Source organism: Halichoerus grypus, chromosome 8 (assembly GCF_964656455.1).
Source record: "Halichoerus grypus chromosome 8, mHalGry1.hap1.1, whole genome shotgun sequence".
Lineage (NCBI taxonomy): Eukaryota > Metazoa > Chordata > Mammalia > Carnivora > Phocidae > Halichoerus > Halichoerus grypus.
Window position 1 is genome coordinate 94984167 of NC_135719.1, and position 27234 is coordinate 95011400.

Here is a 27234-nt window from a genome sequence, read left to right on the forward strand (position 1 = left end):
CTGTGTCCATTTTCTAGCCCATGCTTAAATCAGGTAAGTTTATACTAATCAACTCTCTCTTTTGCCTTATTCAGGAAATATGTCATATAGATACGAATAAGAAAGGGCATCTGGTATGCCCTAATACTCCCTTGTGGAAACTGTAACTACCTCAAGAAATGTAGGACATGACTTTGTTACATAAAATGATACTTTATAATATTAACTGTTAAGAGACTTTCACCTTTTGTGGTCTCAGCCAGTGCTATGCAAAGTGTGGTATGCAAACCCAGTGCCAGTTCGCCATGAGGTAAGAAGAGAAACTGAGAATAAATGTTTAGAAATTTTTAAGCGATTTAACAAAATAATTTTTTGTCTAATAAATCTAATAATAAAAATAGGGACTTGTATTTTGAATTTTTTAAGTTTCTAGTAATTCATTTTTATCGTATTTAATAAAAGTATTAGTCTCCAAAAAATTGGAAGGAAAAAAACAACTGTCCCTTCACTTCAGAGTTTTGAGGACTGGTCTATTCCACATCATATAGCAGACCAAGTATGTTAAAGTCCTTTGCATTCCATAGCCTGCCCCAAAAGTACTTAATCCACAAATGAGACAATGAATAAAGATTTGGTAAATGAATTAAATGACTAATAAAAACCTGAAAAAAATACATAATAATAAAAGTAGCTAAGAACTTTATCATCAGGAGCGCTTGGGTGGCTCAGTCCGTTAAGCATCTACTTTAGGCTCAGGTCATGATCCCAGGGTCCTGGGATCAAGCCCCGCATCGGGCTCCCTGCTCAGCGGGAAGCCTGCTTCTCCCTCTCCCACCTCCCCTGCTTGTGCTCTCTCTCTATCAAATAAATAAATAAAATCTTTCAAACAAACAACAAAAAAGAACTTTATCATCAATTGAAAAGTAATGCTATTATTATGTTATATGTATATACATATTATATTGCCTATTATAGGATAATGTTTATTAGTTTTTCTCCTCTCAGAGGAATATGGTAAATAAAAGAATATTTTGAAGAATGTGTGTTAGGAGTCATTTTTTAAATTACTTTACAGTTCCTAACAATGAATATTTTAGCCAATAAGCTGGATTAGAAAGAAATAAAATGCTATTAGTCATAAATGTTCACTTTCTAGTTATAGATGTTGCTCAAAACAGAAACCCAGTTTGGAAACATGACCCAGAATAGTTTTAATATGCAAATTAAATCTCTAACAAATACAACTTACTTCCTAGCGATGGTGGTCACTCGGATGCGTCTCTGCCCACTTGAATGCTGATACTGAGTCACAAACTGGATTGCACCACGCCCTCCTTGAGGAATTGGAGCATTATGCTATATAAAAACAAGAGTAAAATCTAAGCAAAACCTATTACAGTGTTATCATACAGTTTCCCTAGCATTAATGAAATTCATTCTAAAATCGATTAGAAGGATGTTTGTTTCCAATGCATACCAAACAATTGTGATTTGCCACATAAAAGAGAAATGTATCTGGGAAAGAGGAAAAATGATGAAGCATAAGAGAAGTGAGTCCAGCTAGGATATCAATTTCAAGTAATATATAATCAGAGGGATGTGAAAGAACAAAACGAAGAGAGAAGTGTAAAGAAATTAACAGATACAGCAAAGGCCTAAGTAAAGCAATTTCGCCAAATAGTAGCTGGATAAAGAGAAACTGAACAAGTCCTTCTCCCCTCAGTATATGAGATGAAAACAGAACTTTTAGGAAGATAATCACATGACGAACAGATGACTAATGGAAAACTATTAATGAGAAGAGCCCAAGAGTAATTTATAATAATGATCCTCAGAAAGAAATAGCAAGTGGTAAATACGAGAAACTTTCTTCATGACCTTTGACAATAAGCGTTCTTGCTTTATTTATTTATTTATTTGGTCAGTAAGAGCCACTATTTTTTCCACAAATTTTGATGGATAAACAAAAAAATTCCTGTACCTGTCTTAGAAAAGCTGACCATTAATATTTTGTGGTTCATTTTATGCCTAATTAACTACTGGTATATAAGTCACTAATTTGTACATTATATCATTCTTTAATATAACTTCCTCCTATACCAGAAAAAAAACTTTTCAAATATTAGAATCTTTACCTTCCAATCATTTTCTATAAATTTTGATATATTAAACTTTCTTGTAGGGGTTTCATATATTGTTATATACCTTGTCGCAACTAGGAGGAGCTCGATGCCTAATTACAAAAATGCATAGCTAGTACAGAATTTAAGATCTTATTTATGCTTCAATTTTATATTAAGACAGAAAAAATAAAAAGAAAACTGAGACAAAAAGCTGGGTTGCCCAATGTTAGGCATTTGCAGGTTTCCCTAACATCTCTTTCTATTATAGTTTATCCTCTCACCAAGGAGTTTAGTCTTGCGAAACAGAAAATGACAAACAAAAATTCCAAAACAGATTAAGCTTCAAGTAATAATTACTACTGGAAAAAAATATGAAATATATATGGCCTAAATTGAGTACTTCTAATACAAAAAGTCATACCTGATTGACAACCTCAAAATATATAGCTAAGGTTGTAGTGGGGCTGAGTCCACATATCTTCCATTGACAAGTGCCACCTGTTCCTATTTCCTGTAAAAATAACACACAGCATGTGTGAAAGCTAGAGAACACAATTTTTTAAAAGATTTTGCTTTTAAGTAATCTCTATACCCAAGGTGGGGCTCGAACTCACAACCCCAGGATCAACAGTAGCATGCTCCACTGACTGAGCCAGCCAGGCACCCCCAATCTATTACTATAATATATATTAAGGTAAAAAGGGGAGGAAAAAACTGCAGTAAGAAAAACTGTTTCACATTTCTAACTAACTTAATGAATGTTAAAAGCTTAAGATTTTTAAAAGTCATATAAATGTTATTAAAATTAAGCAATTCTTACACAATAGAATTATAATTCAAATTCTTGCTAAGTATTGATACAAGTTCTTCATATTGTAGACTTTAAAAGTATACATATTTATTTTTTTATTTTTAAAGATTTTTATTTATTTATTTGACAGAGAGAGAGAGAGAGCACAAGCAGGGGGAGTGGCAGGCAGAGGGAGAAGCAGGCTCCCCGATGAGTAAGAAGCCCGATGTGGGACTCCATCCCAGGACCCTGGGATCATTATCTAAGCTGAAGGCAGATGCTTAACGACTGAGCCACCCAGGCACCCCTAAAAGTATACGTCATTTAATGATTAAAAAAAATACACCATTTAATGACATAATTACAACACTATTCTTCTAACCAACTATTTGATCTGTGTAAAGAGATATTGATTTAACACATAATATATGCACATATGAATATAGGTTCTCCAGATCAGAATTCCATAATGTAAGCAGTCTGATTCCCAAAAACACTTCTTAGATATGAATTTTTACCATGCAAACTGCTTAAAATTAATTTTTAAACTCTGTATTTTTATTTATTTATTTTTTTTTAAGATTTTATTTATTTGACAGAGAGAGACACAGCGAGAGAGGGAACACAAGCAGGGGGAGTGGGAAAGGGAGAAGCAGGCTTCCCGCTGAGCAGGGAGCCCGATGTGGGGCTTGATCCCAGGACCCTGGGATCATGACCTGAGCTGAAGGCAGACGCTTAATGACTGAGCCACCCAGGTGCCCCAAACTCTGTATTTTTAGAGAGGATTACTCAGTTTGTTATCTGTCCCATCATCCTCTCTACAGCTATATAATTCCACCATTTTAAAGTGTATTATATGACCACTAGATGGGATAACAAAAAAGAAAGGAACTGAAACTAAAATCTGGCTAATTTGGTTGCTTTGTTGGAAATCCTACTAACAAAAAAAATTTCAGATTTGACTTTCAGAAGTTTCCAAATTTCTAAATCAGTTTTTGGGTTTTTTTAGACATGCTGGGGCAAGGAATAACTTAGGCATAAAAAATGAGATTGGTGACAGTACAAAAGGTTGAAATTTAGGGGTAGATGTTAAAAGGGGTATGCAAAAGGAGTGACCACAAATAGATTATACCAATGGAAACTGAACCACATTCTACTGAAAACTTAGCCCACACAATAATTTTGAAAGGAATGCTATAGGCTGCCACTCCAGGTCTCTTGTTGGTCTGCCCTTTGAATTAACTATATTTTCTTTTTTTTTTTTTTTTAAAGATTTTATTTATTTATTTCACAGAGAGAGACACAGCGAGAGAGGGAACACAAGCAGGGGGAGTGGGAGAGGGAGAAGCAGGCTTCCCGCAGAGCGGGGAGCCCGACGCGGGACTCGATCCCAGGACCCTGAGATCATGACCTGAGCCGAAGGCAGACGCTTAACGACTGAGCCACCCAGGCGCCCCGAATTAACTATATTTTCTTTTTAGAGTAAAGGTGACTTACATTTTCAGATACACAAGGTCCTTTGGAATTGAGAGACACACAGGGTCCAATAGCTCCTGAAATCTTTATTTCCCTTGAGGTCTGCAAAATAAGAATACAGTGAAAACTTCAGTGTAGTCAAAGATAAGTTCAAACACATTCAACTGTAAGTATATAAGAATAGACATTTTTTTCTCCATATTTAAAACTCAAAAGTCAATGAAAACATGCTAATGTTAGAAATAATGAATCACTGGGCACTTCTAGGTTGGTAACTCCCAAATTTAAAATCTAGTCCTAGGTGCCTGGGTGGCTCAGATGGTTAAGCGTCTTCCTTTGGCTCAGGTCATGATCCCGGGGTCCTGGGATCTAGTCCCGCATTGGGCTCCCTGCTCAGTGGGCAGCCTGCTTCTCCCTCTGCCTCTCTGTCTCTCATGAATAAATAAATAAAATCTTTAAAAAATATATATATAGCTCACTATAACTTTAAAAAAATTTAAAAAAATAAAATAAAAAATAAAATAAAATCTAGTCCTGACCTAACTTTAATACTCTATTTCCAACTGCCCATAGGAGGTCTCCATTTGGAAATCTCACCCTCAATGCAAAATAAAACCATACCAAAAATTCATACATCCTATTATAGGAGAAGGGAAGGAAAAACAAAATAAGGGAAATCAGAGAGGGAGACAAACCATAAGAGACTCTTAACTATAGGAAACAAATTGAGGGTTGCTGTAGGGGAGGTGTGTGGGAGGATGGGGTAACTGGGTAATGGGCATTAAGGAGGGCACGTGATGTGATGAACACTAGGTGTTACATGCAACTGATCTCTGAAATTAACAATACACTATACGTTAATTGGATTAAAATTTTAAAAAAAATTCATACATCCTAATCCAAAGCCTTAAACACTATCTTCTGTTTTTCCTCCCTTAGAAAATCTGTCACCAAGATTGGTTTCTTTCCAATCTCTACTGACACCAAAATTTAAGCTATTATTACTTTCTATCAAAAAAATTAGGGGGCGCCTGGGTGGCTCAGTGTGTTGAGCGTCTGCCTTTAGCTCAGATCATGATCCCAGGGTTCTGGGATCCAGTCCCACATCGGGCTCCCTGTCAGCAGGAAGCCTGCTTCTCCCTCTCCCTCTGCCACTCCCCTCTGCTTGTGTTCGCTCTTTCTGTCAAATAAATAAATAAATATAAAATCTTTAAAAAAAAAAAAAAATTAGAAAGCCTAATTCACTTTTCTTGAGATTCTTTTTCCTGACAAACTGAATACCATTGTCAGACAAATTTTACCCGAAACACTGTTCTTCATTAATTTACAATGGCTTCTTCTGCCTAGACATGCATCTCCAAACTACAACCAACCACATTATTAAAACTATTTCCCTTACACTGCAATAAAAACCATTCACTCTCAGTGGGAAGTTTCCCCAAATATACCATGCTGATTCTCACTTCTTTACTTCTCCTCACATGGGATCCTAACTAAAATATGTTCTCCTCAACCAACTTAAATTTTGCCATCTTTCAAAACCACTATAAGTCACTATAAAACCACTTATCATGAAGAATAAATTGTAACCTGCATACATTCATGTTTCTTCCCTAAACCTTTACATGACTTTTATAATGTTATTACACTCTATCACAAGTGTTAATCTTATCTTTCTTTCAAAACTAAGTTCCTTTTTTTTTTTTTTAAAGTAGGCTTCATGCCCAATGTGCGGCTTGAATTCATGACCCTGAGATCAAGAGCTGCATGCTCTATGGACTGAGCCAACCAGGTACCCCAAGGCTAAGTTTCTTCTTAAGAAAACCTGTGCCTTATATATCCCTTGAGATCTCTATAATTTCCTTGCTTAATGCTGGACGTAGAGCAAGCATTCAATAAAATAAAAAGATTAACAAGAAATATTTAATGGAAATTCAAAATCAACATGTTTGTAATACACCTGTAACTAACACTAAGCCTTTGGGTTTTTTGTTTTGTTTAAAGATTTATTTATTTATTTTAGAGAAAGAGAGAGAGCAGAGAGGGGAGAGACAGAGGGAGATGGCGAGAGAGAATCTCAAGCAAACTCCCCTCTGAGCCTTGAGCCCGACGCAGGGCTCGATCCCACCACCTGAGCTGAAACCAAGAGTCGGATGCCCAACCGACTGTGCCACCCAGGTGCCCCCAACCCTTTAGATTTTTAAAATCCAAATTTGAAGTGAATGATAGAAGTGAGTAATATCAGGGGCACCTGGGTGGCTCAGTTAGTTAAGCGACTGCCTTCGGCTCAGGTCACAATCTCAGGGTCCTGGGATCCAGCCCCGCATCGGGCTCCCTGCTCAGCAGGAAGCCTGCTTCTCCCTCTCCCACTCCCCCTGCTTGTGTTCCCTCTCTCACTATCTCTCTCTCTCTGTCAAATAAATAAATAAAATCTTAAAAAAAAAAAAAAGTAGTATCGACAACCTACCAACCATAAAACAATTACTGATTATCCAAATGGTACAGAACAGGTTTCTCCTAAGTTAGAAACTAATTCCTACAATTAACAAAATCTAGCATTAACAATAGCAAACACAACACTAAAAAGATAAAGCACACTTAAAAAGAGTTAAATGAAATTTTACCTATATAGTATCTTCTTTTCTAACAATTATTTGGAAATGTTCAAGTAATATTTCATGTACATTTAATGATGACACATTTTTCTGGTAAAATCTCTAATTCTGGTTTTCAATATAAAACAACCACTACTTTTAAAGCTTATATTGAATTTAATTAATGACTTTTTTTTTAAGATTTTATTTATTTATTTGACAGAGAGAGACAGCGAGAGAGGGAACACAAGAAGGGGGAGCTGGAGAGGGAGAAGCAGGCTTCCTGCTGAGCAGGGAAGCCGATGTGGGGCTCGATCCCAGGATGCTGGGATCATGACCTGAGCTGAAGGCAGACGCTTAACGACTGAGCCACCCAGGTGCCCCTGATTAATTGATTTATAATATTTTAAAATCACGGTCAAGCATATAAATTTCTCTTGATAACATACCATACATGTCAAATTTTGGCTCTTACCTTTATTTCTAATGTACCACCAAAGCCCATTTTAAACTGTCCATGCATATCTTTGGTAAAGACTCTTTGAAAAGTCTGCTTGAATAAGGAAGTGTTGAAAGAGTCACCCATTACCATGTATCCTCTGCATGGAAAGAAAAATAATGTATGTGACACAAGTACTGGGTCCATGTGTTAAAACCAGAAAAGTAAATTACCTTTCAATACTACCAACAAATTTTAAAGATACTTTCCAAAATGTGCTATATTACTATTAACTTTAAAAACTCAAATACATGAGACTATCTTCACCCCACAAATTATCTCAATCCTGAGGGTATCTGAGTGCCCCTAACATTTGCATTTGTCCTTGGTAATTTACTAACGTTATTTTATAAATAGACAATACAGCCACGCATTACAAAATTCAAAAGGTACAAAATGGTAATCTTAAAAACAAATATATACCTGTGTATGTATATATTTGCATATACTGTCTCTGCGTATATCACATCAAACTTAACAGGATCACACCCAGTGAATGAGAAAAGGAGACTGAAGGACCATTTTCACTTTAAGCACTTATGTACTGCTTGATTTTTTTCAGTAAGCATATACCTATTTTACTTTTTTTTAAGTTTAAAAAAACATTAATGGTCAAATAAAAACAATTCTGAGATGCCATTTTATTCTAATAGATCAGCAAAACTCACAGTTTGACAACATATTCTGTTGATGAGGCTGTGGAAACAGATGGGAGTGCAAAATGATGCGACCTGAATGCAGGGGAATTTGACAATATCTAACACAATTACCTATGTGTTTTCTCTTTAATCTAGCCAACCCACTATTGGGAATCTATCCCAAAAATATTCTGGAAAACAAAAACAAAAAGCAGAATATATGCACAAGGGTATTCACTACTTCTAGTAATAAAAGATTGGAAACAATCCAGATAACAATCCAGATGATCATCTATTAGAGACTAGTTCAATAAAATATGGCACATCCACCCAATGAGGTAATATACTGCTATAGACCACTTTCTAGGGTATAAGTGAAAATGCAAAGTGGGTAAAGTTATGTAGAATTTTCTGCTGCTCATACAAAAAGGAGATACATACACCCATACACTCACATGCATACAAATATTTACATATATTTGCTCATATTTTTAAAATATTTTAGGTACCTTTTATTTTTATTTATTTATTTATTTATTTTTAAAGATTTTATTTATTTGACAGAGATAGAGAGAGGGAGAGCACAAGCAGGTGGAGTGGCAGGCAGAGGGAGAGGGAGAAGCAGGCTCCCCGCTGAGGAAGGAGCCCGATGTGGGACTTGATCCCAGGACCCTGGGATCATGACCTGAGCTGAAGGCAGCCGCTTAACCGACTGAGCCACCCAGGCGCCCCTTTAGGTAGCTTTTAAACAAAATACAATCAAAAATTAAAATAGGCAAAAAAATAAACCTGATATGGCATAATTAATGGTAATTTTATTTTTGATACTGTGAAACTCTTGATTTATGTTGTCTCTGATGCTATTATATATCTTTTTTTTAAAGATTTTATTTATTTAGTTGAGAGAGAGCAAGCTAGGGGAGAGGCAGATCGAGAGGGAGAAACAGACTCCCCTCTGAGCAGGGAGCCTGACATGAGGCTCGGATCCCAGGACCCTGGGATCATGACCCAAGCCGAAGGCAGACACTTAATTGACCGAGCCACACAGGTGCCCCTATATTTTTGTAAATGTTGTTTTCTGTTTGTCACCAGTATACAAATATAGTTGAATTTTGTACACTAACCTTGATCTAGAAGTCTTGACAACTTAACATATTAATTCCAACAGTAGCATATAAATTCTTTCAGACTTTCTACTTTTACAAACATGTCATCTATGATGATCTATGTGATCACTAAACCTGGTAATGCATACTACATTAAAGACAACTTACACCACCCCACTTATCTGTTCCCTTTTACAGCAAACCTCTATGAAAGAGTTGTCTATACCCTTACTACTCAGTGTGGCCCTTGGCCCAGCAACATTAGCATCACCAAGGATCTTGTCTGAAAAGCAGAATTCCAAGTCCCATCCTATGCACAGTAAATCCAGAACCTGTACTTTATAACAAGATACCCAGCTGATCTGCATATGTGAAAGTTTGAAAAGTTGTAATCTATACCAGCTGTTTCCAATCCCCCCTTCCTATTCTTCTTCTAGGTCACTTTAAGTCAACATTCACTGCTCTTAGGAAGGTCACCGATGACCTTTGCAGTGTTAAATTGCAAAATCTTACAATCTCATCCATTTTCACTATTTAAAAAAAAAAAAAACCACACCAATATTCTGACAGCTCCCACATTTTTATCCCCAGCCCAAACCTATCTCCTGCACTCTATGTTGTAATATCCAACTGCCTACTCAACACCTCCTCATGGATGTCAAATGGCATCTTAAACCACACATGTTCAGAACTGAACTCCTAGTCTTCTCTCCAAATACTCTTCTTTCCACAGGCTTACCCATTTCAATAAAGGGCAATCCTTCCAGTAGACTTCCTTTGGTTTTCCCAAATCCCAGATCCAATCTATCAGAAAATCTTCTACCTTCTAAATACACCCAAAACCCAACCACTTCTCAGCCACCACTTCGTATTCCTGTATCCCTATACAGACTCTATGTAGACAACTGATGTCAGATGGTCCCTTTAAAACATTACATCAGACCATATCACTCCTCCACCGAAAACTCTCCAACGACTTCCCATCTCACTCAAAGTAAAATCCAAAGCCCTTACAATAGTCAAAAGACCCTCACAATCTGTCCTTCTCACTCACCCCACTCCAGCTACAAATCCAACACCCTATGATGAAAAAAATCTCAACTAAGGACAGAAAATTCTTCAACCTGATAAAGGCATCTACAAAAACCCACAGCTAACATCACACTTAATGGTGAAAAATGAAATGGTTTCCCCCTAAGATCAAGAACAGGCAAATCTATAGACAGAGAGTAGATTAGTGGTCTAGGCTGAGAGACGGGGAGAGGGAGAAGAAGGAAGCAGGAAAGGGGAATGACTGCTAATGGGTACAGAGTTACTTTCTGGGGTAATGTTAATGTTCTAAAACGAAATTTGGTGATGGTCACTTGACCTGTGAATATACCAAAAACAAAACATTAAACTGTAAGCTTTAAATGGGAAATTTTATCATGTGCGAATTATATCTCAAAAAGCTACTACAATAATAAAACAATGAATGCATGATATCAAGACAAGCTTTTCAAACAGAACTTGTGCCTTTATAACTGAATTTTAGAAAAAATTTAAAGTGAGCTTTACTGAAAGGAGTATCAAAAACTGTTAACAGTTGTCCTGGAGCGGTAGGGCGACGACTGTTTTTCTTAAACTGCCATTATTGGCTTATATTTGTAAACTGTAATTATCAGTCTATAATTGCAAAAACTGTAAAAACTATAAATACATACCCAGTAAGGTTGGGACAACATTTCATCTCCAGGAGACCTGTCTGATCTAATGCACATGCATAGATATCAATAACATGACCAGTCGTAGCAGCTCGATTAGCCAATGCTTCAAAATGCTATAAAAGATTTTTTTAAATCAAATCAAATCAAAGTAATGTGCAAACGTAACCATCCTATAAATCATTTTTCCCATAAAGAGATCAAAATAACCTAAAAAATACTAAAAGAATAATCATAATAATTTAAATGTGATTATGTTCTAATTTAATTTTCTATAATAAAAAATTTCTCCTTTTACAGTAACTTCTATAAGCCTGACACTTGCACATTTTGAAAGCATTCTTTCTAAATATACTCCTAAATGAAGCTAACCTTGGAGAAAAGGCATATCAAACATCTTGCTCTTCATACATGAACATAGTAGAACAACACAGAACTGTTTTTCCTGAGTAAATCCACATCCAGGTAACAAAAACATCAAATATAGAAAAATAGTAATAAAAGCTATTAGATAAACAAATAAAAAAATACTTTTTGAAGCTCTAAGAAAAATTCCAAACTCAAAAGGGAAGTTAGGTAGCAGGAAAAAAGCATCCAGTAATAGTGATGAAAATTATGTTATTAATTACACTTTTAAATATATATAATGACTACCAAAAAGAAATGAGAGATAATATAGCACAACTAAACTAAAATTGTGAACTCCAGAGAATCTTTTTTTTTTTTTTTTAAAGGGACATTAACAGCAGAACCAATTCAAGGGAGTCAATAGTCAAAAGTGAGAATGTACTGCCGCGAACCCAAATAAAATTGAAATAACATGAACAGAAAACAACTCACAAGAAAATGATGGACTATCCTTGCTATGAACAATATATGTATCTACAAGACAGCCTCTTGGAAACAAAAAATTGGAAAATGCAAGAAATTTTTCCAAAGCAGGAAAGATATTCTTTTAAATGAATATTTAAAAAGCACACAGAACTTCTCTCTGGAATAAAGAGATACCTTTAAAGAGATACCTATTGGTGCTATTAAGCCTTTAAATATTTAAAACCAGAAAAATTACCAAGAAAAAAAAAAAACTATTTCTCCAATTCTGAATAGTAGTTACAATATCAGACTTCACAATATCAGATTTCTTATCATCAAGTATTTGTATTCTTCCTCTTCCATCAAATGAATTTGTCTACTAAAGCAAAAAGGCTTAAAAACCAAAATTACCTTAGTTCCCTTTTTAACATATTTGGCATTGTCTTTTTCAATGTCATGCCATGATCTTATAGGTGTCTTCAATTCATCTCCAACCACCATTCCAGGCCCCTGAGTGGCTGGACCGCCAATGAACATCATGATACGAGCACCAGTGTTGGGAAAAGTACACTGTCAGAAAAAAGTAACTTGTCAAAAGAGTTTAAAGGAAAATACAAGGATACACATTTCTTTTTTTTTAAAGATTTTATTTATTTATTTGACAGAGACAGATGAAGCGAGAGAAGGAACACAAGCAGGGGGAGTGGGAGAGAGAGAAGCAGGCTTCCCGCCGAGCAGGGAGCCCGATGCGGGGCTCGATCCCAGGACCCTGGAATCATGACCTGAGCCGAAGGCAGACGCTTAATGACTGAGCCACCCAGGCGTCCCCAAGGATACACATTTCTAAAGGTAAATTTTGATATATTCTTTCTAGAAACAGGAAAACACACATTTTCCAAGAAATAACCAAATGTTTAAAATGAAATTTAAAAACAAGGTATTTGTTTGAATAAATCTCTTTTGAAATCCTATACTAAATAAGAGTACTTTCCTAACTTTAAAATAATCTATAAACCTGATCCCTATAAACAAGGACGCTTCTCCTGCTTAGCTAATCCTAGACTGGGAGAAGTAGAAAAGAGTGAATAGAGCGCATCTTCTGTCTTTTTGTTGTCGTTGTTTATCTTTTATTTTTATGTCTAAAACACAAGCATATGTTTCTAGTTCAAGATGATGGACTGAGTACTCCAATCTACTTCTCCTTTCTCCCAACGTATCAGCGATATGAGAAAAAAATGGTATTATTTTTTTAAATAAATAAATAAATAAGAGTGCTATCAGTACACCAGAAATTTTGAGGAATCCAAACACAGTGGATTACAAAAGTTATGTCATTTATTTCTTTTCTGAAGCTATAACATAATATGAAAAATGTGCTCTGAATTTTTGTCCAGTAACTATGGAAATTGCAAATAAAAGCATTTCTAATACGACTACATAAATTTTTCTAATTATGGAACAAAGTAGAATAACTATACACATAGAGAAGGAGATGTAAACTCCATAATGATATTAATAAATAAATAAATTGAAAGTTTGATGAGGAACGGGATATTTGCATGGATTCAAAGATCCTCACCATCTAATGTTTATTAATTACAAAAGGAGGGGAAATAAGAGTAATTCTACAGTGGAGAAACCTGCAGACACAATCTTAGTAAGTGATCATGGTGATTATATCACCTTGAATGAGGCAAATGAAAATCATGGGCCACCTGATAGGGTGTAATGAGAATAGCATTATTTGTGATATTCCTGCCAATGATGCAAGACCTGAATCTAAGTGTGAGGACACATCAAAACAAACCTAATTTGAAAGAGTCTATGAGATAACTGGCCTGAATCTTCTAAAGCATCAAGGTCATGAAAGTAAAAGAAAAGCTGAGGAACTGTTCCTGACTGAAGGAGACTAAACAGACATACCACTAAATATACATCTCTGAACTAAATCTTTTCAGTAAAAGAAATTATTGAAATAACCAGCAAAACTTGAATGAGGTCTGAAAATTAGGTGGTAGTAATGTATCCTTGTTAATACTCTGATTTTAATAATTGTATTGTGGTTATGTAAGAAAATATCCTGATTTATAGGAAATGCAAATCAAGTATTCAAGGGGTTGGGAATGTACCAGCAACTTAAATAGTTCAAGAGGAAAAAAGTTCTTGGGGCGCCTGGGTGGCTTGGTCATTAAGCGTCTGCCTTCGGCTCTGGTCATGATCCCAGGGTACTGGGATGGAGCCCCACATCAGGCTCCTGGCTCAGCCAGGAGCCTGCTTCTCCCTCTCCCGTTGCCTCTGCTTGTGTTCCCTCTCTCCCTGTCTCTCTCTCTGTGTCAAATAAATAAGTAAGTAAATAAATAAATAAAGGAATAAAGTTCTTTACAACTTTTCTGTAAATTTGACAGCGTTTCACATTTTTAAAATGCGTTTTTTAAAACTCTCTTTTCTAATTATAAAGCTTAAGATATGTGTAGTGTAAAATTTTCCAATTCTACTTAAAAGAAAAATTCCCCTTATCCTACCACTGCTAATACTTGGATGAACGCCCTTCCAGGGGCCTCTCTGTACACAAAAGGATATACTGCAAGTCAAACTTTAAATATAATTATATACTTGCTGTCCTAATGACCTGATTTTTTCACTCAACATTATCTTGTACATATCACTGATACACACACACACACGCATACACATTTACATTCTAAAACAAAGCTATTGTCACTACCTCAAGTAGTCCCACAGCTATGGAAAGTGCCACTCCAGAGGAACGCAAAGGTCTCTTTCCCTGTGGTACAGGCCAAGGGTCTCGCTGCAGTTCTCCCAGAAGATCTGTGAGATTCATGTCTATTTTCTGTACTGGCTGTAAGAATCTGCAAAACAATATTAAATAAAAAGTCATTTATAAATGTTTGTGGGTGGGGCGCCTGGGTTGCTCAGTCGTTAAGCGTCTGCCTTTGGCTCAGGTCATAATCCCAGCATCCTGGGATTGAGCCCCGCATCAGGCTCCCTGCTTGGCGGGAAGCCTGCTTCTCCCTCTCCCACTCCCCCTGCTTGTGTTCCCTCTCTCGCTGTCTCTGTCAGATAAATAAATAAAATCTTTAAAAAAAAAAAAAGAAATGTTTGTGGGTAAGAGCTTAAGAAACAAACTGTTTACTAATAGAGAAAAGTATGGGGCGCCTGGGTGGTGCAGTTGGTTAAGCATCTACCTGCAGCTCAGATCATGATCCTGGGGTCCTGAGATGGAGTCCCACATTGGGCTCCCTGCTGAGCTGGGAGCCTACTTCTCCCTCTCCCTCTGCTCCTCCCTGCTGCTTACCTGCTCATTCTTTCTCTCATAAATAAGTAAAATCTTTAAAAAAAAAAAGAAAGAAACCGAGAAAAAGTAACTTGAATACATAGCAGACCAATGGTTCTCTAACTTTTGTGTACATCAGAATTGGTGGGAGGGCTTATTTTAACAGATTGCTGGCTGCAGAGCTTTGTTTCAGTAGGTCTGGGGTAGGGCCCAAGAATTTGCATTTCAGACAAGTTCCTAGGTGATGCTATCTACTGGTCCAGAACCACAGTCTGAGTACAACTGCTATAAGGGAAACATTCACACCAAGTATTACTTCAGGATTGCATCTTTTATTTACCAGTCTAAGTTTTAAGGCTACTGAAATAATTATGAGACTCAATTTTAGTTAATACTACCTCTGATTAGTAAGTTTGGGGGGGGGGGAAACTACCTCTAAGGCTAAGAAGGAAAAATGAAAAAGTTCTGAGGCCCTATTTTTGCTTGGCTGCCTTCAACCACAAAAGTTTTTATGAACTTAAAAATAGAAGATCAGGAATACATCAAAACTTAAGTCACTCCTTAACATTGCAATGATGAGAAAGCAACCATTTTGGTGACATGATTCTGCCTCAGCTCTTTAGAAGGTATACTAATGCAATGTATTTATATTCCTAAAAATATTTAACAACATAGTATCACTGAATGTCTATTTTCAAGTTAAGGGGGGGATGCTTAAAAGAGCTGCACAAATTGTAAAATTCTCTTAGCCATATTTAATTATTACCTGTTGGAAGGAGGTGGCTGCTGTACCTGAGGACCACGTGTTGCTTGAGTAACGGGTACTTTAGAGAGTCCGAGCATTTCCTGTAAAGAGATGATTTCCGTGAGATCCATTCAATTACTCCTACAAAGATGTATCAACCTCTTACCATGTGCAAGGTGCTGTGCTAGGTATTAGGAACATAAAAATAAAGAACATAAAGTCTCTTTCCTCAGAAAGCAAAAGGTCCAGTTGGGGAGACGGTCAGGTAAACTATAACAATACAATGAAATAATCACCATAAGAGAGCAAAGTACAAGATGCTGTAGAAGCAAAGAGGGGTACTAGCTCAGAAATACTTCATTTCTAATTAATAGTCAAAAAGTTACTGTGTAACTTGAATGTCTGTATTTCTTAACTTATATTCATCCACCCCTTTGAGCAACTATATTTCAAGTATCTGCTATGTGCCACGCATCTAATGGTAAAAAAAAATACACAGTCCCTGACCTTATGAAATTAAAATCTGGTGAAACAAACAGCAGATAATAAAAATCATTAGCTAAAAAAAGTATAAAATTGCAGTTGTAATAAATGTTATAAAGGAGAGGTACATGGAATCATATAAAAGGGGTTATAAGGGGTGCCTGGGTGGCTCAGTCATTAAGAGCCTGCCTTCAGCTTGGGTCGTGATCCCAGGGTCCTGGGATCGAGCTCCGCATCGGGCTCCCTGCTCGGCGGGGAGCCCGCTTCTCCCTCTCCCACTTCCCCTGCTTGTGTTCCCTCTCTTGCTGTGTGTGTGTGTCTCTGTCAAATAATTAAAATCTTAATAAATAAATAAATAAATAAAGGGGTTATAAGGTTCATATACCTTGTATGTTTATATTTCTTAATTTTTGACTTACTGCCTAACCAAACTGCCAGTTTTGTTTTGAATTTTAAATGTGTACAAAATTCCTCTCTAGACACATAAAAATATTTTACTATTCTTTTTTTTTTCTTTAAAGATTTTATTTATTTATTTGACAGAGAGACAGCGAGAGAGGGAACACAAGCAGGGGGAGTGGGAGAGGGAGAAGCAGGCTTCCTGCAGAGCAGGGAGCCCGATGCTGGGCTCGATCCCAGGACCCCGGGACCACGACCTGAGCCGAAGGCAGATGCTCAACGACTGAGCCACCCAGGCGCCCCTTAAAGTTTTCTTGAATTTAGAAATGCTTCGTCATGAAGTGATAGAGTAAAAGTAGGTAACAGAAAATCAGAAAGTCTAAATATTTGGAAAGAAAAAAATACTGAACTAATCCTACAGTATTTCCTATACTCCTAGCAGGAAAAACAACTTTTTACTAAGAACTTACTATGTGTTAGATTCTGTGCTAAACTCTTTATATATACTCTTTCTTCACACAACAAAATGAAGTAGATTTCTTAGTCCCTGCTTTATAAATGAAAACTGACACTCAGAAAGGCTACATAACTTGCCAAGGTTACACAACTAGTTAAGTGGCAAAGCAAGATATTAATGCAGGTTTTGCCACAAAGCCCTGTAACAGTTTACACTATTCTGAGTATTCTCACATTATTTCACTTACTACTAATAATAGGCTTGTAAAATAGGGATTTATCCCTTTCCACAGAGGATAAGAAAACAAGCAAAGAGATCAACCCAAGATTGCACAACTGGAAGAGTTTAATACTATTTGGGGAGCAAAGACCAAGCTCTTTTCGATGAAATGGATAGAGAAGGAAAATAAAAACATTTTAATGAAGAAGAAAATTTAGTCTGTAGGCATGTACTGCCTGCTACAAAAAAGGAGGTATTTTATGTGGTACATATGTATTATATAAGTAAAATGTACTCTACAATCACAGGTAACAAACAACTTTAAATAAATTTACACTTTAAAAATAACAGCAAACACTTACAGGCACAAACCATTTAATTTTCATGACCACACTATAAGGTAGATACTATTATTACCTCTCTTCTACAAATGAAAAAAATTAAGGCACAGAAAGACTAAAACTTGCCCACTTTCTCTCCTGTCTCATAGAAACAAATGATCCTCCTCTATTCCCTACCATGTCTTCTGAAACCTCACCTCACTCTTGTTTTCACTCACCCTCTTTAGTCTCTCTTTCCCTCCTGTGTATAAACACATTCAAGTGTCCCTCCTAAAGTAAACCTGTTAACTCAGTTCTCTCTCTCAAATTCCCACACTATTGCCTTCCTTACCTTCAACAAACCTCTTGAAAGAACGCAGACTCTAATTTTCTTCACTTCCTCAAATCTTATTCATGATCTTATTCACTGTTCATTATCCTCCCCATCCAAAGCTGCAAATTCCTCCACTATTTTCTATCACAATTAACTGTAGCACCACTATCCTGTCTGCCAAGCTTCAAATTAGAATCATTTAAAATCATTCTCAAAATCTTTTCTTTTTCATTCTGGGCTACCTGGATGCTCCGAAGTCTGACTTCATGTCTGTGTGCTTTATACGAGGCTTACCTATCATCTTCTAGGCTAACTATTCTTAACTGGGGGTTGTAGCAGAATCACTTAAAAAGTTTTTCAAAATACTTACATGAACAGTCTTGCCCTCTCAACAACCTCCCAATACAAGCACATGTTCACTTACTCTCTCAGGGTCTAGCAAAATCTCTAAGCAAAAAAAAATATATTGAAAATATACCCAGATGATCCTAGTAAGCTACACATGACTCCCTGTCTTGGAAAAGCTTCAATTTGCCCCCAAAATAAAAATGTCCTAGGGTATGAAAAACTATATACTCTTGGTTCATACATTAATAACTCTCAAGCTTTAAAATACTCCCCTTGCCAAACATAATAAAAGTGCTTACATCCTAAATGAGATATCAAGAAACAAAAGTTAATATTCATTCTATGGTTGCTTTCCCTCAGTCTTCAGCATGACTTCCATAAGCCTTTCAAATCTCTAGCAAAACACCTTCAGTTTCACCATTAAAAGTCAGGGGTCTTCAATCTGTATAACAATTTAAGGCAAATGAAAGAAAACTGATACCAACACTAAATTTAAAGCCTTTGTTAGAATGTAATTAATCATTCATCATAAAAATATTTTCTACAAACTTATATCAGAACGCATTTATAGACATTTACGGAGTGGTGCCCACAAATAAGATTCAAACTACCATTCTTGTTGTTTACCTGCAGTTGTTTGGCAGACAGATCTTTTGTTCCTCTGAACACGTAGCTTTTTGAAATGCCCTCACATCCAAGTTCATGAACCTGTACCATTCTCCCAAAAGTAATAAGTCCAACCAAAGCTGTAGGTGGTAAAAGACTTAATGACATCTGCATAGATTCTTTGAGAGCTTGTAAATCTTCATCTTCCATGCAAGTATCAACCACATAGAGGAATATCAAAGGCATCTGAGGACCACGCTTTTAAAAAATGTTGCAATAAGAAAATAATGTTAATGCATTAATACTCAGCACAATATACAAGAACAATTAGTAGAAGACTAATTAAATAATTTACAGTACAGTCATACAATGAAAGCTTAAGTCATTTCAGAAATGAAACAAGTTACATATGAACAGAGAGATATGTAAGACATACCAAGAGAAAAATTAAATTTAAAAACATTTATAGTTTCAAAAGCTTTTGATTTGTTTAATTGTGTGAGGCTTCATTTTCTATAACAAGTATTTATTTCTCTTAAAAAAACAGTAGCTATAAAGCTTAAAAACACGGTAATTTTTGGGGCGCCTGGGTGGCTCAGTCATTAAGCATCTGCCTTCGGCTCAGGTCGTGATCCTAGGGTCCTGGGATCGAGCCCCACATTGGGCTCCCTGCTCCGCGGGGAAGCCTGCTTCTCCCTCTCCTACTCCCCCTGCTTGTGTTCCCTCTCTCACTGTCTCTGTCAAATAAATAAATAAAATCTTTAAAAAAAAAAAAAAAGGTAATTTTTATAAAATAATTACCTAAACCTGAATCAGACTGCAAAAGAACTGGAAACTAGGTAGGCTGGACAAATTCCTTACTGGCTCAAGTGAACCATATTCTGCTTTCTCTACAACATTCATAAAGAATATTATCACTTTAATACTTAAATATGTAAACAACTATTTAAAGTCATTCAGAAAGGGAAGAAAAATGACTTTCTTAACAAGGACCAATGCAAGAGTAACTTTATTAATTAGACTTGGGGAAATATCATCAGGTTCTAGCATCATATTAATAGACAAGTACTTCTGAACTAACCTCCCAGCTACATAACAACATTGACACTGTACTGTTTATTGATCTACTCAGCATAGCAAATCATCACATCACCCAATATCCTGGCCACCCATTAAATAACTACAACAGAGAAATTACCTTGTTCAAACTGACTAGGACAGTTCTTACCTCTTAAATGCTCCATCAATTCAATGTGAGAATCAAGAATGATGCCCTTTAAGTCATCTCAACAATTATTTTGGTATAAAGTAAATTACTAGATATTTAAAACTTTGTTAAGGATTTACTCTTATGTTCTTACCAGAACTACATATTCAATGCTAGAAAACTGAGGTAAAAGCTCAGCAGGTTGATTCAGTTCAGATATACCAGCATAAGTAGGTGGAAACTGTGGAGAAAAAAAACAAAAAATTGTAACAAATTATTTACCAGAAAGAGTAATGAAATTCTAAACTGCAAATAATTTTCTGCATTTAGTTATTAAAAAGTATTTTTCATATGAAAAATTTCATCTTTTTTAAATATGCATTTTTCTACATATTTAGACCAGTACCAAAGCATTAACATCTGCATTGGGGGTTTTCTTACCTGATTCCTTTGATAACAAAAGTTGCAAGCCCAGAGTTTTGCTCGATAATCCACCTGACTGTTTTAAGAAAAGATAAAAAAGAGCTCATGTTTCAGTTCAATTGTACAATGAACCTAATTTTAATAAAATTAATTTCTTTCTGAAACATGAACACATTCAAATTAACAGTTAAAGTGATCTTTAAAGGTAATTACTTTTAAATGTTGCCAATATCTAATTCTTACTTTTAGCATATACAAGTTCACCTAAATGAACATAACTTTTAATATATAGGAAATATCAATAAAATTAAGATAATCCTTTTTTCTTCAAATGATTTAGTAACTTCTATACTCAGATCTAGAAAACATTTATTTAATTCAAAAATATATTTACTGAATGCTTAATTTGTACCAGCTATTACTCCAGGTACTGGTGATACAGCAGTAAACAAGAGATCAAAGGTCCCTGTTATCATGGAGCTCATAATCTAGAACAGAAAGACATATAATAGAAAAGTAGATGCATAAACACAGAAGATACTTTCAGATAGAGATAATAAGAGATTAAAGATAACAAAGCAGGGTGTGAGAATGTGTTTGGGAGGGCTACTTTAAAAGAAAGCCTTCTTAAATAAACAACTGAAATGTGATCTAAATGAAAAGGAACCAGGCAATCCAGGCAGAGCAATCCAGGCAGAATATATAGCTATTGCACAAGTTTCAAGGTAGGAATAAATCTGGATGCTCAAGGATCAGAAAGAGGGTAAGGTATAATGTAGATAACAATAAGGAAAATGGGTAATATAAGATGAAGGCAGAAATATACAAAGGCTAGGTGATATAGGTTTTTTTAAGTCTTGACAAGCAGTTTGGATTTTTCATTGCAAGTATAGTAAGGACACTAATGAAGGATTTTAATAATCTGATATGCATTTGTAACACTCTAGCTTCTGGATAAATAATAAACTGCTGAAAGACAAGAATGGAAACAGGGTGGCCATTTAGGAGGATAATTAAATTGTCCAGAAAAAAAGATGGTGTATCTTGAAGTAGAGTGTACTAGCAGAATCAGTAGTACAGAATATAAGAGACAGAATCAGTAATGTTCTGGAGGCAGAATCAGAGTTGCTAGTGGACTGGGTGGGGAGAGAAGGTAGAAAGAGGAATAAAAGATGATTCTTGATATTCTGGTTTATGCGTTAAGAAATTAACATTTTCAGGGTGCCTGGGTGGCTCAGTCGTTAAGCGTCTGCCTTCGGCTCAGGTCATGATCCCAGGGTCCTGGGACAGAGCCCCACATCAGGCTCCCTGCTCCGCGGGAAGCCTGCTTCTCCCTCTCCCACTCCCCCTGCTTGTGTTCCCTCTCTTGCTGTCTCTCTCTCTGTCAAATAAATAAATAAAATCTTAAAAAAAAAAAAAAGAAATTAACATTTTCAAATACCATACCACTCAATTATGACTTTTCTAATGACAAGATGGGTCTAATGACACACAGCCAGCACCAGTATCTAGAGATACTAGTGAGAGGATCTAACAGTTCATATAGTGACAATTTTACCTTTGGTCTCTTATCAACTCATTACAACTAGAATATCCTTCAATTTTACAGCTCTTTGGATTTGAGTATCCTAATTTGAAAAATTATAACAAAAACAAAGACATTCTATATAAATGAGCAAGAAAGAAACTATAATTTTAAATAGTATTGCCATGTAAGTTTTTTTCAATATATTTTAATTACCATAAAGGATTCAGAACTGCACGGCAAGTGGTCCTACTACACAGAACAGGTTCATACTGAATAGGTGGTAAATCAGGTCTCTCCTTCAGTGGTGTAAATAGGGCTGCTACTGGAACGACCATTCTTGTAGCTTCCAGTCGACTTGATGGCCAAACATTCCAACTAAATCGGACTCCATCTCGTTCTTCATTTTGTTGGATGAATTCCAAATACGTTGTCATAGTAGAGCCTGACGGTTATTTCTGTGACAAATTAAAGATGTTTAAAAATCTTTTTTTTCTTTACAGATTTTATTCTTTTATTTGACAGAGAGAGAGCTCAAGCAGGGAGAGTGGCAGAGGGAGAGGGAGAAGCAGGCTCCCTGCTCAGCAGGGAGCCCGACATGGGGCTCGATCCCAGGACCCTGGGATGATGACCTGAGCCGAAGGCAGACACTTGACGGACTGAGCCACCCAGGCACCCCTAAAAATCCTCTTAAGGAAAACTAAAATAAGTATGTTTTCCCCCACTTACAGCAATATTAATCCATGAGAAATCATAGCCAAATAAAAGTATTTATCTCGGAAAAAAAAATTCGCAGCAACAATAACCTTACTTATAACAAAATAACGAATGACTCTACAGAACCCAGTGCTCATTAGGCCCAGTAAGAGGGTTTTTTTTGGTTTTGTTTTGTTTTTAAGATTTTATTTATTTATTTGACAGAGAGAGAATGTGCACAAGCAGGCGGAGCGGCAGGCAGAGGGAGAAGGAGAAGCAGGCTCCCCGCTGAGCAGGGAGCCCAATGCTGGGGGCGGGGGGGAGGCTCCATCCCAAGACTCCGGAATCATGACCTGAGCCAAAGACAGACGCTTAACCGACTAAGCCACCCAAGCGCCCCCCCAGTAAGAGGTATTTTATCCTTTTTATTCGTTTTTAAAATAAAAAAAACTACAGCAAAAGAAATAGTAAAATAGGTATCCTATTTATTTAAGGGTGTATAGGAAAGAAAGTCAAAGATGGGGAAAAATTTAGATCCCACATTTTCCGTATCAGCCCTCTAAGTTACATTATTCTAATGAACAGATTATCAAAAACATTAAATTCTAAAGCTCATATGGTTTTCTAACCAGAAGATGACAAGTTTCCACAAAACCTGCTAGAAGAGAATGCTTAAAAGCGCTTAACAAAAACATTTTTCTAAAACTGGGTACTTCTATTTTAGATAATTTTTTTTATTGTGCAAATACAGGACCATTTGTGGCACAATAAATAAAATGCTTGCTAAGTGGTGTTCTGTATGATTTATATGCCATTTGACTTCTTTTGCAGAAACTTAATTCAGAATATTTTTAACATTCCAACATTCCAACTTATGAGAACATTTTAAACTCTAATTTGAGACATACAATTTCAATATAATCACTTAAATTTATTAGCAGGGGGAGGAGGACGCTGCTCTCATTAGGGCGCAGTATCAAGAGACATCTCCATCTTGTTACTCTCTTACTGCCTATCTAGAAAGCCAGCTTTCCTACCTCGGCAACAGTTCTATCTCACATTTTCAAACTGCAACAGTGATTAGTGAAGGAAGGAAACTGTAAAATTTAAAGTTCTGAGAAATAGAGAGTTTAAAGTGCTATGTGTCTGGCCAAAAGATTTGTAGGAGAGATGAAAGATATCAACAACTGAAGAATTATGAAGGTAGGGTGCCAAAAGAGCCAACAGGGATGCTGAAGTTGCTAAGAATGACTACAGGATGAGGAACTGATTCTAAAATGTAACTGAGGGAAGAAAAGGTATTATTTGAAAAAAGCATACTGAATATAATAATTTTAATTTTAGAAACATTTCAAATAGATCTTGTTAATAAAAATTACAGAAAGCGAAGCTTAACAAATCTAGGTATTTCTCTTCCTTAACAGCTAAGAATTTTTTTTTCTTTAAAAGAAATAAGAATGTTATATATTAAATACATCTCAGTTAAAAAAATAAAAGAAAAATTAAACACTGTATTTCCTATCAGAATCTCAGAGACAACTAGAGAATTGTGTGCTAATCAAAAGCAAACACAGATTTTTCAAAGGTTGATAAGGGATAAAGAGGAATCCTAAGATAACCAAACTTGTTTAGAAAAGATGATCTTCACGGTAAATACAGAAGCCAGATTCAAGAAGGATAGTATGAGTTTTCAAGAAAAAGTGGGTGTTGAAAAATAACGATAAAACAAATGTCTGGAATAGTCAGAGGACAGTTAGATGCCAACCTCAGTTTTAAACGAGAAACAGCTTCCTCTGGGAGAGAAATCCAGGTTTAGCAACAGCTTCCATGCTACAGATGTGAATATAAACTCCAGACTGGGGCGACTGGGTGGCTCAGTCGTTAGGCGTCTGCCTTCGGCTCCGGTCATGATCCCAGGGTCCCGAATCGAGCCCCGCAACGAGCCCAGCATTGAGCCCTGCATCAGGATCCCTGCTCAGCGGGAAGCCTGCTTCTCCCTCTCCCCCTGCTTGTGTTCCCTCTCTAGCTGTCTCTCTCTCTCTGCCAAAAAATGGATAAAATCTTTAAATAAATAAATAAACAAACATACAAACTCCAGCACTATGCAATCCCTCCCATTATTTCTACAGAACAAAAAGCAAATGAAGTTTTCTATTTTTGCATGTATAATCGAATCTATGTAATCTAAAATGTATTATCAAAAAAATTTTTTGTTAGAATTTTAAAAAATAATAAAATACATCACCAAAAAGCATTAAAATACCTATTAAAATACTAGACCAATCAAGGCTTTTCATCTGAACCACAAAAACACAAAAGATGTTTTGACTATTTTCTCAATTCTCCAAAAACGGTACATAACTAGTACTTAGATATTTGGCATACACTTTGTCAATTGATGAAGTGAATCTGTCACCTGGAAAATAACTGACAGTAGTTATTAAGAAAGATAAAAGTTGAGCTTTCAAGCAAATATAAAAAAAATTTTTTTAAAGGTATTATTTATTTATTTGACAGAGAAAGACAGAGAGAGTGTACAAGCAGGGGGAGCAGCAGACAGAGGAAGATGGACAAGCAGGCTCCCCGCTGAGCAGAGAGTCTGATGGGGCTCTATCTCAGGGTCCTGGGATCGTGACCTGAGCTGAAGGCAGACACTTAACCCACTCAGCCACCCAGGCACCCTACAAATATCAAAATTTTTGAAAACCTGTGTCCAGGACCCTGAGCTTCACAGCTGGCTAGTATGTAAAGATTTTTCTGATAAGATTGGTGCTGATATTAATGTGAATTTTCTATTGCTATAATGAAACATGTCAACATTTAGAAAATATACTTTATTCAGTGAAGCAAAATCTCCCAAATGATCAATTCATGATATTACAAAATCATGCATGGATATAGATCCATTCAAAATGCAGGACAGACCAATGAATTTTAACGCAATAGAATACAAAAAGTACATTTCTAAGATTTCAGACTTCACACTGTTATTAACCCTTGATTTCTGGGGCGCCTGGGTGGCTCAGTCGTTAAGCGTCTGCCTTCGGCTCAGGTCATGATCCCGGGGTCCTGGGATCCAGCCCCGCATCGGGCTCCCTGCTCAGCAGGAAGCCTGCTTCTCCCTCTCCCACTCCCCCTGCTTGTGTTCCCTCTCTCGCTGTGTCTCTCTCTGTCAAATAAATAAATAAAATCTTTAGAAAAAACAACAACAACAACCCCTTGATTTCTGAATTAAAACTGTCAAGTTGTGGTGTAGTACCAAAGAAGAATATGCACAATTATATGGAAAAGCTATTAAAATATTCCTTTTTCCAACTACATATCTATGTGAGGCCAGACTTCTTTCATACAGTTCAAGCAAAATAACATATCACAATAGACTGAATGCAGAAGTAGATATGAAAATCCACCTGTTTTCTATTAAGGCAGGGGTGGGTTTTCGGGGTTTTTTTGGGGGGGGAATCCTCAATAATGTTTAAGAGTCCAAAGAGATCCTAAGAACCAAGGTCTTGGGGCACCTGGGTGGTTCAGTCGGTTAGGCGTCTGCCTTCGGCTCAGGTCATGATCCCAGAGTCCTGGGATCAAGTCCTGTATCGGGCTCCTTGCTCAGCGGGGAGCCTGCTTCTCCCTCTCCCTCTGCCTGCGGCTCCCCCTGCCTGTGCTCTCTGTCAAATAAATAAAATCCTTTAATTAAAAAAAAAAAGACAAAAGAACCAAGGTCTTAGGACATTAGGGCTTAATTCAATCAGAGAGCCTAGGAGACAAAGGCTCTGAGACTTAGCATAAAGACATTTACAGACAATAGTCAGGTTTAAGTTTTTACAAGTAACAAGGCTGGACTGTAACATCCTTCCTTTTAATATGACATACTAAGTATCACCTGTGTGATATTTGAGCACAATTACCCTCCTTTTCCTCTCTGCTCTAATATCGTATTTGTTCACTAAATCACATCTATTTTATTTTGTACATTCTCACTTTCCATCACTATTTTGAAAAAGTCCCAGCTATTTCTTCTTAACTGGTCCCATTACATGGCCATGCACAACACCTGCCTGACTTCCCTCACCTTTCCAAGGTAGGAATTGCTCGATTTTAAAACTAATTCTAGTACAAACCTTTCCATGCTGGGCCTCATATCCAACAATGGCATATCTGAAATAAATTCCTTTTACAAACTAGCTTTTTATAAAATGCATTATTTGATCAGCACTCTGTCCCCTAATCTTATGTTAAAACCAAATAAATATGATTCAGACACTGTATTAGGATGGAGATTTAAAATACTACTCATAGGGCACCTGGGTGGCTCAGATGGTTAAGCGTCTGCCTTCGGCTCAGGTCATGATCCCAGGGTCCTGGGATCGAGTCCCACATCGGGCTCCCTGCTCCTTGGGAGCCTGTTTCTCCCCCTGCTTCTCTCTCTCTCTCTGTCTCTCATGAATAAATAAATAAA

At 36.5% G+C, this 27234-nt stretch overlaps 1 protein-coding gene across 4 annotated transcripts in view; it reads right to left on the reverse strand.

Moving 5' to 3' along the window:
* The window catches only part of SEC23A (SEC23 homolog A, COPII component), a 71963-nt gene that overhangs the window by 31328 nt on the left and 13401 nt on the right, over positions 1–27234 (reverse strand). For 3 of the 4 annotated variants that reach the window (XM_078053600.1, XM_078053601.1, XM_078053599.1), the window contains 12 exons: positions 22299–22540; positions 20576–20633; positions 20289–20375; positions 18949–19185; positions 15783–15862; positions 14447–14591; positions 12133–12291; positions 10909–11024; positions 7438–7561; positions 4390–4470; positions 2524–2613; positions 1229–1335 (listed from right to left, as the gene is read on the reverse strand). In XM_078053600.1, the coding sequence (XP_077909726.1) occupies positions 1229–1335; positions 2524–2613; positions 4390–4470; positions 7438–7561; positions 10909–11024; positions 12133–12291; positions 14447–14591; positions 15783–15862; positions 18949–19185; positions 20289–20375; positions 20576–20633; positions 22299–22519 (1505 nt within the window). In that variant the 5' untranslated portion in view covers positions 22520–22540. The remainder of the gene's footprint in view (positions 1–1228; positions 1336–2523; positions 2614–4389; positions 4471–7437; positions 7562–10908; positions 11025–12132; positions 12292–14446; positions 14592–15782; positions 15863–18948; positions 19186–20288; positions 20376–20575; positions 20634–22298; positions 22541–27234) is intronic. The other variant, XM_078053602.1, reaches the window with a different exon arrangement.